At 31.4% G+C, this 15,571-nt stretch overlaps 1 protein-coding gene across 1 annotated transcript in view; it reads left to right on the top strand.

The window, feature by feature from the left end:
• Positions 1 to 15,363, top strand: part of ADAM2 (ADAM metallopeptidase domain 2) — an 88,449-nt gene extending 73,086 nt beyond the window's left edge. The window contains exons 17-20 of the mRNA XM_016127367.2: positions 8,542 to 8,619; positions 8,840 to 8,972; positions 13,968 to 14,127; positions 15,330 to 15,363. Coding sequence (XP_015982853.2) covers positions 8,542 to 8,619; positions 8,840 to 8,972; positions 13,968 to 14,127; positions 15,330 to 15,363 — 405 coding nt within the window. The remainder of the gene's footprint in view (positions 1 to 8,541; positions 8,620 to 8,839; positions 8,973 to 13,967; positions 14,128 to 15,329) is intronic.
• The last annotated feature ends 208 nt before the right edge of the window (positions 15,364 to 15,571 follow it).

Genomic DNA, 15,571 nt, shown 5'->3' with positions numbered 1-15,571 from the left:
AGAGGCTCAGGGACTGGACAGCAGATTAGTGAATACCAGAGGGAAGATGGGGAGGTGGGAGATAGATAGGGGTAAAGTGGTTCGAATATATGGTAACTTTGGATCGTGAACACACAACGCAACATATATATGATGTATTATTGAATTGTACACTTGAAAATTATATGATTTATTAACCAATGTCACCCCAATAACTGTAATAAAAAATAAAATAAAGTACATTATTTTAACCCAATAATTATGGAAATATTTATCATACATTATAAAGTTCTACCGCAACTTAACTTTCCTAATTTTCACTTAAAAATTCAGAAGTAAAAAAATTAAACAAAAGAAAAATTATCTCCAAATTCTCATGTAAAATTAAACCATTTAAAAAACTTTGTAACATGGAAACAACCAAAGTATCCTATGATAGATGATTGGATAAAGAAGATGTGGTACATATATACAATGGAATATTACTCAGCTACAAGAAGAAATGAAATACTGTCATTTGTGACAACATGGATAGATTTCAGGATAATTGTGCTACATGAAATAAGCCAGATAGAAAAAGTTGAAATTTACATATTACTTATATGTGTGGTTACCAGAGGGTAGGGAGGAGGGGGAAGGTAGATGGCGTAAAAGGGGTCAAATGTGTAGTGACAGAAAGAATTCTAACTATGGGAACTGAACACATAATGTAAATATATATGTATGCCTTACTGTTAAAATGTACAGCTGAAACTTACCAGATTTCATTAACCAATGTCACCGTTAATTAATTAGTTAATTGATTGATTGATTAAAAAATATAGAGACAGAGTTTATAAGCTATATATAGCTAGATAAACAGAAGAGAGAAAAACATATGCATAACTTACCAAATTTTATATTTTATAAATGTTTTAAAATATTTTTCTTTTTAAAAAACTTGTTAAATCATTATTATAGTTTTTATACCAAGACAGTAATAAAGAATAATTCTTCTTGATGTGCCTTTGATACTTTAAAATTGAACATGATCCTCTCGAAAAACCATCATGTAGGCTATCAACCAACAATTGTACCTTAACTTAGAAAATTTTATAAATATCACTTAATTCTACTTTGCAAATTCGTGGCTACAGTAACTGACTTTGAGGATGAAGAAACGCCTCAACAGTATGCATCGTGACTAATAAATTCAAAATTATATAGAATATGCATAAAGTGAATTCTAAATTAAAGTCCAAAGAGATAAAAGAAAAAAAAAGGAAAAGAGGGAGGAAGAAAGGAAGGAAGGAAAGAAAGAAGAAAGGAAGGAAGGAAGATTGGGAAGGAATCAAATCTGCTGTGAATCAAGTTAACTTTTATTAAATCAAATAATTATCAAAAAAAACTTTGTATTTTTTCTTCTTATGAATTTCATTTTGGGAAATATTTCCCAATTGATTGCTTAAACTCTCTTTAATTTTTAACTCTCCGTTATTTGTAAACAGCCTACCATAGGCTGTAGGAGTGAGAAATTGCACAAGAAACAAGACTTACCAAGTATGCCTTAAACAGTGTATGATTTATCTTCACCATGTAAAAAAATAGTAAAGATTGTTCATCCATAGAAGTTATGAAGTTCCATCAAGTCATCAAAGATCCAGACTCAATCTAGTTTTCAGGTGTAAGCTGAAAGTAATTCTTTCTTTTGCTTTCAAGATGGTTAATGGAACTCTTATTATGAGTCTCCACATTTCATGAAGGATTATTGCCAAGAACCAAAGGGAGAAAAAGATACATGCCATCTTTATTTACTACAGTTAGTGAACAAGATAAAGAATATCTGGCAGTCACCACTCTACTACAGTAGTTATGACCAGGGTGATGCTTTACCAAATAGACGTCTACTTCAGCAGTTTGAAAAATGCTACTCTTCATCATTAAAAAACAATACACAATGATGTTTGAGAAGTTTTTGTTTCAAGGTAAAGGGATAATGAGGCTGGGTAGAGATCTCGGAAGGTGTTATCCAAGTGATGGGCACGAAACTTTGGCTTCATATATATCATATATTTCTATTAGCAAAAGGTGATCAAGCTAGTGCTGATCATGTTAGTGCTCTAAAAGATGACCATGTTAGTGTTCTAAAAAATTTTTTGTATTCTGCAAATTAGTGTCATTATTTTTTAAATACTCATGTAAATGTTTATTTGGATTAGAATGAACACACCATCCGAAGAAATTTCAAAATTTCTTTTATCAACAAAGAAATAAGATGAGGTATTGAATCCTATACATATTGTTTCAATTCTCAGACGTTAATGACTAAGTATTAAAAATTGTTGTAAATATTACCACTTACTTGCACACAGTTAATCCTGGAAGGATTAACTTACAAGGATTTGCCAAAATCTGCTATTTAAAGTCTTAGCCATTATCACTTATATGTGGGATACAAACCTAAAAGCAACAAATGAACAGAACAAACAAGCACAAGGACATGGACAATATAGACTAGTGGTTACCAGAAGATAGGGGGGTGGGTAGGGGGTAAGGGGGAGATAGATGGGATAAAAGGGGTCAAGTATGTGATGACAGAAAGAAATCTAACTATGGGTGGTAAACATACAATGTGTGAATGTGTGTGTGTGTGTGTGTGTGTGTGTGTGTGTGTGTATACATACACGAATACCTTACTGTTGAATTATATGCTGAAAACTTACTGGATTTTGTTAACCAATGTCACCATAATAAAAAAAAATGTTAAAAATTAAAATAAAGTCTTAATCTTGAAGGTCAAGTAGAAATTATAAGCATGAAACCTGATTTAAAAATGTTTCGTCAAATAAATAAATGACAAACACTCATAAAAATATTTTAGTGTAATTCTGAGGGAACAGCTGAAAGAGTCATAGAGTGATTTGATGGAAACAAGAAATCACAAATAATTGCCATCATTCTCATTATCTAGCATCCACACTATGGTTGGACACTAGAAGGTGCATGAGGAACACGACATCACCACTGAAAACAGACATGATAATTATGAACACTCTAACACTTTGGTGTTATATTTTTTTCTTGAGTAAAAAATATAAAAGATTAGAGTATGAAAAGAATTCTAAAATGTGGAAAAGGTAATATTTATTTGCCTCTTCTTCTAAAATGGAAAAAAGAAACTGGTTTCAAGTTGCTGAAACATAAACCATTTGTGTGCTCATAAAAAGAACAAAACCCTAAAGATATACACAAATCGTTAAGTCACACTAATAATGAAAATAAAGCAGATTGTTACAAGTGATCTAGCTGGGTCTGAAACACCGTGCTAACTTTGATAAACAGAAACCAATCATAATAAATTTTAATGGTCAAAAGGGTACAGCATTAATACTTGTGTTCCTTAAGGACTCCCCTTTATTTCTTTTTAATTGTTTTTACAATGATGAATGCATTTTAAAATGTTTCAAAACATTTCTGTATGAACTAATTTGACATCTTGTATTTTATTCGTATTTAATTCTTTTATAGTATTAAATATATATTCTGCTTCCCCCCAATAATGTCAACCATAGCAATCAATTATATTTGTTCAAAGTGTATATTCCTCATATACACCAGAATTCAATACATGATTTTTTAGGATGCCCTTGACTGATGGGATAACGATATATACATTTGACCTTCAAACAACACAGATTTGAACTTACACTTAAATGCAGGTTATTTTCAATAAATACACAGGTTTCGTATCCATGGATTCAACCAATGGTGGAGTGAAAACAGTATTTTCAGTTCACGGTTGGGGAACTGAAGATGTGGAGGGCTGACAGTATGCATTGTTTTTTGCCATTTTATATAAGAGATTTGAGCCTCCATAAATTTTGTTATCTACAGTGGTCCTGGAACTAGTGCTCTGAGAATACCCAGAGTTGACTGTAGTTAAGTTTTGGGGGAGGCAAAAGTTATACACTAATTTTTGATGATATAGTGGTCATTGTCCCTAACCTTTGAGTTCTTCAAACATCAACTGTATTGTTTTCAACATGGCTTTAGTGATTTTACCTCTTATCCTAGTTATAAAGTGCTGGATATAAAAAATATTTTGTGGTAAAATATGCATAATGTAAAATTTACTACTTTAACCATTTTTAAGTGTATAGTTCAGTGACACAAGTATATTTACATTGTAGTGCAAATATCATTACTGTTCATCTTCAGAAATTTTTCTTCATCTCAGTACCCATCAAACTATAATTCTCCAGTAACTCCTACCCATAACCCCTGGTAATTACTATTCCACTTTTTATCTCCATAAATTTGAATATTCTGGTTATCTCATACGTTATGGAATTATTTAATATTTGTCCTTTTGAGTTTGGCTTATTTCACCTGGCATAATGTTTTCAATTTAATCCATGTTGTTGTGTGTATCAAAATTTCATTCCTTTAAAAGACTCAATAATGTTCCATTAGAAGTTTATAGCATATGTTGTTTATTGATGCATCCATCAATAGAAATTTGGTTTATTTCAGTCTTTGGGCTGTTATAAAGAATGCTGCTATCTTCATTAATGTACAAATTTCTGCTCAAGTCCTTGTTTCCAAGTGTTTGGATTATGTACCTAAATGTGAAATTGATGTATTATATGGTAATTTCATTTGATTCTTAAGGAATTCCTATACTGTTTTCTACTACTTTACATTCCCACCATCAATGCACAAGGGTTGCAATTTCTCCACATCCTTACCAACACTTGTTCTTTTGTACTCTTTCTAATAGCTATTCTAATGGGCTGAAGTGGCACCTCATTATCATCTTTTATTTTTCTAATGATTAGTAATGTTGAGCTTATCTCCATCCTTATTGGACATTTGCATATCTTTTTTAAAGAAATGTCTATTCATATCCTTTGTTCATTTTTAAAAATTTAATAGGGTTGCTTTCTGTTGTTAAGTTTTAGGAGTTCTTTATATTTCCTAATTATTAATCCATAATTAGATATAAGATTCACAAATATTTTCTCTCATTCCATGGGATACATTTAACTTTCTTAATTGCTTTGATGCACATAAGTTTTTAATTAGATAAAGTCCAATTCATTTATTTATTTATTTTGGCTATACTTTTTTGTATTTTATTCAATAAATCATTCCCAAATCCAATATCATAAAATTTTCCTCCTACATTTTATTCTAGAAGCTTAGTAGTTTTATATCTTACATTTGGGTTTAGGATCCATTTTGAGGGGTTTTTTGTATATGGCGTAAGTGAAAGGTCCAAGTTCATTCTTTTGCATGTGGCTATTTAGTGTGACTTTCTATGGCAATTTTGTTGAAAATCATTTGGTCATGTCTGAAAGACTATTTCTGGGCCCTTTATTCTTTTCCACTGGTCTATATGTCTCTGTTTATGTTAGCGTCACACTGTTTTGATTGCCATAGTTTTTTTTACCAAATTTGAAATCAATAAGTTGGTGTTTAGATTTTTCTTTTCTTTCAAGATTGTTTTACCTATTTGCAGTCTCTAAAGAGTCTATAATGAGTTGTAGGATGTGTTTTTCTATTTCTGCAAAAAACGTTGGGGTTTTCTAAGAATTGTGTTGAATCTGCAAGTTGCCTTAGGTAATAGTGACAGCTTAACAATCTTAAGTCTTCAATGCATAAACATGGGATATATTTCCACATGTGTCTTCTTTAATATTTTTCAGCAATGTTTTATAGTTTTCGGTGTACAAGTCTTTCATTTCCTTGATTAAATTTATTCCTAAATATTTTATTATTTTTGATGCTATTGTAAATGAAGCTGCTTACTTAATTCCCTTTTCCAAATATGCACCATTAACGTATAGTAATACAACTGATTATTATGTGTTGATTTTGTGTTCTACAACTCTACTGAATTTGTTTACTAGTTCTAAAATTGTGTGTGTGTGTGTGTGTGTGTGTGTGTGTAATATTTATGGTTTTCTACATATAAAATTATGTCATCTGTGAACAGAGATAATTTTATTTCTTCCTTTATGATTCGAATGCCATTTATTTCTTTTTATTACTATGGATAGAATTTTCAATACTTTGATGACTAGAAGTCATGAAAGTAATTATCTTTGTATTATTTTTGATGTTAGAGGAAAAACTTTTTTAAAATTATCACATACTATGTTAGCTATGTGTTTTTTATAGATGTCCTTGAGTATATTGAGGTAGTTTTCTTCTATTCCTAATTTGTTACATGTTCTTATCATTAAAGGGTGTTAAATTTTATCAAATGACTTTTCTGCATCAATTGAGATGATTGTGTGGGTTTTTTTTGCCTTCATTACTTTAATGTAGTGTATTTCACTGATCGATTTTTTTTTTTTGTATTTTAAACTATCTTTATATTCTGGGAATAAATTTCCACCGGTCATATCGTATAAACTTTTTAATATGCTGTTTCAGTTGGTTGTTTTCTGCTATCTCATTACCTAAATCACTGATTTGATCCTCTGCTTCATCTAATCTGCTCTGAATTCCTTCTAGTATATTCTTCATTTCTGACTTTTAAAAATTGGTTTTAGTCCTTTTTCATGCTTGCTATCTGTTGAAATTCTCACTAAATTCCTTAAACATCTTTATAACCATTGTTTTGAACTCTGTATCTAATGCATTGCTTGCCTCGATTTTGTTTGGTTTTGTTTTCCTGGAGTTTTCTCCTATTCTTTTATATGGGACATTTTTTTGTTTGTTTGTTTCCTCATTTTGGTTGCCTCTCAGTGTTTGTTTCTATGTATTAAGTATATCTGCTCTATCTCCTAGTCCTGGCCAGGTGGCTTTATATAAAGGGTGTCCTTTGGGGCACAGTGGTATAGTCACCATGGTCACCTGAGCTGGATTCCTCAGGAGTGTCTTTTGTGTGGGTTGTGTGTGACCTCCTGTTGTATTTGAGCTTTGATTTCTGTAGGCACATCAGCTCTGAGGACCGCTCACAACCATAGCATATGAGCTGCTATGCAAGGATTAACCCTGTGATGTAGGATTCACTTTTGCATGTTTAAGTGTTTTCTGAGACCATCCTTTGGAAGTACTGCTTGTGGGGCTAATCTGGTGGTTTTCTATTATGGTTTAAAGCTGGCCACTAGGTGTGCTAGTTCTGGGGCCTCTGGGGCCTCTTGGAAAGGCTTCTTATGCAGGCTAAGTTCAATGCTGTCTGTAACTGGCCTGGGGCTATCTGATAGGAGCTACAAAGAGACCCATGGTTGGTCAGTGCCTGTGCTGGACTTGGAGGTACTTGGGAGAGGACACACTGCAAATCGAAGTTGGCTGTCATCAGTACTGGACTTGGAGCAGTTCAGTAAAAAGCCTAGGGAACCTTAGGTCTGCCAATGCCTGTCAACTGTCTATAAGGATCAAAAATTTCCAAGAGTTGTCCAAGAAAAAGTAAAGTTCAGGGCAACAACAGCTACCTGCCAGCCATGATAAAACCTCTGGAGGTGTGTAAGTTGGATTGGGCAGATACGCAGGGAGTCACCAAGGTGTAGTGTGTGCGGCTCACCAGACCAATGCAAGGTCAGATTTGGCCATTTAGGGGAGGACTCAAGACAGGGACAGGAAAGATGGCATCGTGCCATCGAGTAGGGCTCAACACAGGGAAACTGGAGGCTCTCAGTCCAGCCCTCACCCTTTAGCCACACTATTCAGTCTCTCCCTGTATGTCTCTGGCATCCCCCAATCACAGTCCCTCCACTGGAGCCCAGGGTGAGTGCCTGGAAGTGAGAGAGTCTGTGTGTGGGCCCTTTAAAAGGATGTCTGGGTTTCCAGCATCCTTCTATCTCACCCAGATGGATGGAATATGGCTGATTTTCATAGCCAAATGTTTTGGAAGCTGCTCTTCCTGGCACTGGTGTTCCATGTTGGGGAGCCTTGTGTAGGGCAAGGACCTCTCAGTTGAGACATTCCTCCTGATTCTTGACTATCATAAGAAGATGTGAACCCAACCTGTTTTGCATCTCTGCCTCTACTCTCAGTGTCAAGATGGCTTATTCTTTATATCTTTAGTTATAGGACCTCTGTTCATCTAATCTTTGGATGGTTCTCCAGGGTGATTGAACTATATTTTAGTTGTAATTTTAGTGTGGTCATGGGAGGAAGCAACCACAGTATTTACCTCCTCCACCATCTTGACCAACACTCGGAATAGTCTATGCAAGGTCTCTTTAAATATTTCTTTTCTTATAAGTATCTTGTATTTAATTCCTGTGTTTAAGTTATGTTCAACATTAGGTCTCAATAAGAAGGTTTCACTGTTCTCACATGTTAGATAAATTCCTTGTATTTTACTTTTTCATAAAACTTTTTTCATTATACTAATTAATACATATTTATCTTTGCCTTTTTTTTGTCTATTTCATGGTTGTATCTTCTATCCCAGAATAAGCATAAAAGAAATTTTTATTGTTTTTTTACTTTCAGGTAGATAATCAGAGTCTCATCTAGTGCTGAAAATATAATAGCATAATATTTATTATTAAATGAATAACTTTTAATTAGATACCAAATACAAATGATTTCAGTTAACTTAGTTTGGCTTATTTCTTTTTTTAGGTGTGCAAGAATCAGGAATGCATAGATAATACTGAGCTCATTTATGACTGTCCTTCATCAAAATGCAACAATCACGGGGTAGGTACCAGTACTATGAAGCAAGAATGCAAATCATTAAAAGTAATTCTAGGAAAGAAAACACAGCTATGTGCACGCGCGCGCTCACACACACACACACACACACACACACACACATTTATAAACCTCATAAGAAAATCAACCTTATCTGACTTAAGTATTATTTTAAAATTTATTGAACACAAAGAATTTGAGCTACTTATATTTCTCTCTTTTTCAGGTATGTAATAATAAAGATAACTGTCACTGTAATCCCAAATATTTACCTCCAAACTGCAATACTGAAGATGCTTCTTTTCCTGGTGGGAGCATTGACAGTGGGAATTTTCCAACTGCACGAGCACGAAATCCTGGTAGGTATTAATAACAAATTGAAAACATAATTAGAATAACATTTTAATTTATTATTTAATGTTCAAACATTAAATAATAAATTATATAGGCCATTTAAATTTATGTTTTACTTACAGAAAGTAATGTAATATATATTATAGGTGAGATATGTCAGTAAAGGCCCAGGCCGGAAAACAGAAATCACTTTAGTCCTTCATACAAAAGGAATATAACATAAGGAATTAGGTAAAATGTAATGGCAGAGATGAAAACTAGTCAGAGAATGACGAGGCAAACTAGAAATTAGCAACAGCAGGAATCCACTGTCATTTCTTATGGTTGGAGGGACAATAAAAGGAAGTGGTATCTCTAAAACCAGACCTGATTCCCCTAACATGACATATAACTATAGTCAAGGCTTTATATTAGGATCTAGACCACAAGGAGAGGCACTGTCAAGCACGGCGTAGAGGCATAGAGCATTCACAACCACTACTGGAAGGCAGGATAAAAAGAGGAATAAATACCATGATTATTTTACTCTTCTGACCCTCAGATTTTACCCATTGACTCCCATTGGCCAAATCTAACTAGAAGACAGAAGATCAAGGAGCTTGGGGAATGAAGTGCCCCCAAATTTTTTAGTTCAAAGCAGGGATGGACTTTAGAGCAAGCCAGCATATCAAATGATGCTTAGGGCCAGGCTTCCTTTATATAAAAAATTAAATTTATATATAATTAAAGCAAATTTTTATTAGATTTTGAGCCAGAGATAGTTCTTAATATTTCCACATTCATTTTATTGTTTAAAATATTATATTTAAGGTTATATGGTAATAGATTAATAAGTTGTAACATTATAAAATATTTAAGACATTATAAAGCTATTTCCATTTTAGTAGTAACAATTACCTTTCAGTAGCTTATGTTCAAATTGACTGCAATTAATTGCCTCTGTTAATGCACACACATGCCATTTCCCCAAAGAGCAGAGGAGACTACTCCTTTCCTGGAATCCAGATTGACCTTAGTGATATGATAAGTCAGAAAAATGTACAGAAGTAGTATTCTGAAACTTCCATGGTTTTCCTGCAGGTTCTGAACTAGGTCTTTTAGAATATTAATTCTTTGAATTCTCACTGTTGGAACACTTATTCTGTTCAAAATTATCCTTTCTGTATGAAATTTGACTACACTGAGACATAAAAACACAACCACAACATCCCCAAATTCACAACCCACAAAATGAACAAAGCTAAATATGATTGTTTTAAGTTACTAAATTTGGGGGCAGTTTCTTGCACAGCTCTCTCTTTCTCTTATATATAATTTGATACCAGAAGGTGTATTTATATAATATGAATCAAAAACATGTGGCATTACCTTTGGAATTGGATGGTGCATGGAAGGTAGGAAGACTTCTAGGAAACAGTTGAAAACTATTAATATATAATAAAATTGTCTTAGAAGACTGTTGGTGAGCAATCTGAAAGCACGTTACTAGAGGTTGGAAAAACGAGACTTATGAAGTGGTGAATTTTTGGCATAATTGCTGCCTGTGGCGATATGGAAGGTAGAATTCATGGTTCTGTTTGGCAAGATTTTTCAGGTAGATTGTAAAGATTTCCAGGTAGGTTACTTAAGTTACCTATGATAAAATATAAGACGGTAATAATTAATAAATAAATAGTTCAATTTTCAAGTAAAATGTAAAAGAGCTAGGATATTTGGTTGTTTGTCTGTTTGTTTATTTGAAAAGAAACTAATTCTCATTCCTGGTCTGTTCCAGAAAAATATTCTTAAATTAAAAAATGTCAGACAGCCAAATTTGAGACATAAAGCAATAAATTTGATCTCAGATAAAATTAAGTCAAACATATGATCTCTATAAAAACCTCAGAAAACATGAAGTGATGCCCTGTAGGTATCTTCATCTAAATGAAAGCCCTCCTAAATATTGGAATGCCTCATAAAAACTCCCAAATAAGCCTACTAGGAATCTTAAGTAGGTTATTCCATGGCAGCCCCAGAGCCCAATATAGAAAAAGGCTTATCTCAAAGAGTCTTGTGGGTGCGGCTTTTACTTAATGTGATACATATTTATTATTAAATTATTGTTTTGAATTTTTATAGAAGTTATTTTTAATCAGAGTTTATTTGGATCAAATAGATGACAAATGCTGGAGGGCAATATCTCAAATGCTCCCTGGGGTGTGTTTTAATCTAATACACAAGAAATTTACACATTTTTAAAGAAATTATATGAGCTCACACTGAAAGTAATCTCAGTAATATATATGCCCTTTGAATCTCAATCTATTATGAAAAAAAAGCTACTCAGATATAAAAAGGGCTATTCCCAATGGAAAATGCATTATAAATTAAAGAAACCAGGAGTCAAAGCTTCTTTGATCTGTGGGTTTATGTTCTTTTACAAATAACCAAAAAACAAAAATAAATACAGATCTAAATGGTAAAAATACGGGTTAATTCCACCAATTTTTTTCAAGGAAGAAATGCCATTTCAAAAAACAGTGGTGAGAGGAACTTCTACCAGACCATTGTATGAGGAAAACATAACACTGATGCCTTATCCAGATACAGAAATTAACAAAGAAAAAAATTTCAGAATAATTGTTTTTATGAATGTATATGTAAACGTTTTCAACAAAATATTAGCTCATGTTATATAGCTATCTATATTAAAAAGATAATAATCCAGACTATATGGGATTTATCTTGGAAATGCAAGATTATTTTATCATTTGAATGCTGATCAGTGCAATTAACCAAATCAACAAAATTTTTAAGGTATATAATATTTAATATGATGCAGAAAATTATTGACAAAATTCACCATTTTTCATGAATTTTTAAAAAAGAAACCAACTATTAACTTCATCAATCTGATAAAAAAAAAACATTAACAAAATACAGTTAATGTCTTTTTGTGATGAAATATTTTTTCTCAAAATATTGAGAGCAAGCAAATAAAGTCTCTTCTATTCAACATTTTTACCATAGATCCTAAGCAGCGGAATAACAAAAGAATGAGAAATCAGGAGCATAAAGACTGAAAAGGATGAAATGAGAAAACAACAATATGGTTAATTACATAAAAAGTCCTAAAGAATCTACAAAAACACTTTGGAAGTAATATTTTTTTAAATTTCAAAGGAAAATATTCAAAAGTCAATAGTATTATTATATAATAGCAGCAGTAAATAAAAATGAACTTAAAATCAGTACCATTTATAATACCATCACAATATAAAATATTAGGAATAAATTTAACAAAATATGTGCAAGACCTTTACACTGAAACTAAAAAAAAAGAGGTAGAAGTTAAACATACAAATAAATGGAGAAATATGCCATGTTTATTTTAGCAATTAATTCACTAAAATAATAAACCTTCTTTCCAAATTAATTCTATAGATTAAAAGACCCAATTGTAAAAACATGCAACTTTTAGATATTAACAATTTGATTTTAAAATATACAAAAAAGTTATTAGAATAGCCAAATAACGCTGAAAAAGAATGACAAAGAAGAACAAGTTAGTCTGTTTGCCTTATACTGAATTTCCTATAGTACAGATTTAGTATACAGTTAAATTAATCAAGACAGTATGGCATTCTTATAGATAAACATATAGATCAATGGAATGAAATAGAAAGTCTAGAAATTTACCCATTAATATAAGATTAATCGATTTTTCAAGAAAAGTACAAAGATAGTTCAGTGGGGAAAGTCAGTTCAAAACATTATATTGTAACAACTGGATATCCACACAACCCTGAAGAACCTCAAAAATTTCAACTTACTTTACCCCAAAGACTTGAAAACTCATATCTAAAAAGATATTTGCACATTTATGTTCATAGTAGCATTATTCACAGTAGCCAGGACATCGAAGCAACCAAAGTGTTCTATGATAGATGATTAGCCTAAGAAACTGTGGTACATATATACAATAGAATATTACTCAGCCATAAGAAGAGTTGAAATATTCTCATTTGTGAGAACATGAATGGACCTCGAGATAATCATGCTAAGTGAAATAAGCCAGACAGAAAAAGTTGAAAATCACATGATATCACTTACATGTGGGATATAAACCTGAAAGCAACAAATGAGGAGGACAAACAGAGACTCATTGACATGGACTATAGACTAATGATTACCAGAAGACTATATACTAGTGGTTATTAGTGGGGTGAAAGAGGAGGGAGGAGGTAGACGGGGTAAAGGAGGTCAAATATAGGGTTTAGAGGAAGGGTGAAATGGGTAAAGGGGATCAAATTTATGGTAGCTAAAGGAAACTGGACTTTGGGTGGTAAACACAATAGATTATACAGATGTCAAATGATAATGTACACTTGAAAATTATATAATTGTATTAACCAATGTTACCCCAATAAACTTAATTAAAAAAAAAATAAAGTAGAAAGAAATATTGCCAGAAAAGATTTATATCTAAAAAAAAAAATTCAATTTACTCAACAATTCATATGGGATAGATCATAAATCTAAAAGTAGAAGCTAGAATTATAAATCTCATTGAAAGAAACATGGGAAAATTTTACATGACCTTGGGATAATTATTTCTTAGGTAAATCATGAAAATATATATCAATGCAATAAAAGAAAAGGTAATTTGGACTTTATTAAAATTTTATTATGTGGACAGTATTTCTTACTAAAAATTAAGTTTGAGAAAAACTCAACTCTTCCAGGGATTACACCTTAATTCTTTCATCTATATTATCGAACAGTTCTGAGAAGAGACTACATGGAATATAAAGTTTGCAATAAAAAGCAAGGGATGGGACCATTATTATAAAAGTTAGAAGAATCTCTTTGGGCACTTACATTGTCAACTTATTTACTTCTTTAAAGAGTGTTAAATGTAAATTATTAAATAATTTAAATATTTTAATAGTTACATTAAAATACAGAAATGTCTGTATTTCTGGTAATTGCTTTCAAATCACTTGTGTTTTCTTTCCTAGAAAAGCTCTATATTGGGAATGTTTACCATTCCAAACCAACGAGATGGCCATTTTTTCTACTTATTCCATTTTTCCTTGTTCTCTGTGTAATGATTGCAACCCTGGTAAAAGTTTATTTCCGAAGAAAAAAATGGAAAACTGAGGAGTATACGAGTGATGAGTATATTGATTTCATATTTAAGATTCATTGCTTTTATAATTTGTTGGCATTTATAGTAACGTGTTAATAAATAATACTATGATGTAACTAATAATAAATCATATTTAATTTTATCTTTATATGGAAATTTAATACTTAATCTATCAATGATTAATATAATAAAGAACAGAATTTTTTAAAAGGTCAGCAATTTTAACCTTATTAGGGGTAAAATTAAGTGGGAATGATTTCTAGATAATGTTTATCTATCTCCTTTTATTATTTCATCTTAATTATTAAATATGTACTTTATTTTTAATATTTATAAAATAAAATAATTTTTTCATAAACTATTTTATTAAAAGGAAGCACGAAAATCCAGGAGAGTAGTTAGCCTTTTATGTGGTTAATAGATCGAGAGACAAGCAGCTATAGGTGGAAAAAATTAAAAATTAATATATAATATTAAGACTGAAAAATCTAGATTATAGCCATGGCTAATCTACATTAAAAAAATAAAACTTTTTTAATTAAAAACCTTAGAAGAAATATCTGAAAATATGTTTCAAGAATAAAAATAAATGTTAAAATTGATTTTCTTTTCTTCAGGGAAATTGATATAAAATAATTTCTGTCTTCTAGTTTTATATCTGGGTCCTTATTTTTCCTAAAGTGAATTAAATTTTGTTATAATATTTAAAGATGATGAGATAAATAGATTAAAAGGGAAAATATTTCATAGAATATTTTGAAATTCTGTGTATGTAAATTTGCTGAAATAATATGCAGCATGTATAATAGTTAACATTCAGTTAATACTTAAATATATTAAAAAAATTTTCTTATATTGGCTGACTTCATTGTGGAAAAACTAACATCAAATATTTTTAGCGGGGAAAGTAGCTGGTAAAATTAGCAGAAATAAATAGAGCAAAAGATAAATGGTAAAGTTTATAATTATTTAGCTAATAATGTTATGAATATGAATATTATCTGAGTTTATTTTCAGGTAAACTTACATTACTATGTATTTTTCTCATGTTACTCAGATTACCAGCTGAGAGATGTTCTCAGTGGTAAGATATTCTCAAATAGTGGCTGCTCCCAGATCTCAGCTAGGGATTCAAAACTGTTTAAATACTGACAGATGGTACAGAGTTTTGTAGAACAATATTTGAAGAAAACATAATTTTAAGGGACTGTATGTATTTTTAAATATATAGGCAACTTGAAAGTGAGAGTGAAACCAAAGAGTAGCCTGGAAAACAGAGAATCCATAATATCACAGTGAGTATCAAATATTATAAGGATGAGAGGGAGAGACAGAGACAATCTCATATATTAGATAAATACGAATAATATATATATTAAATGGTAGTAGTCATATAGATGCACATGATATTAAATTGAAGAATATTTTTCAATACTGTAAATTATGTCTTAGACATAGCAAATAGAAGTGACA

The sequence above is a fragment of the Rousettus aegyptiacus genome, unplaced genomic scaffold, assembly GCF_014176215.1.
Source record: "Rousettus aegyptiacus isolate mRouAeg1 unplaced genomic scaffold, mRouAeg1.p scaffold_m13_p_11, whole genome shotgun sequence".
Taxonomy (NCBI): Eukaryota; Metazoa; Chordata; class Mammalia; order Chiroptera; family Pteropodidae; genus Rousettus; species Rousettus aegyptiacus.
This window is presented reverse-complemented; position numbering and strand designations above follow the sequence as displayed.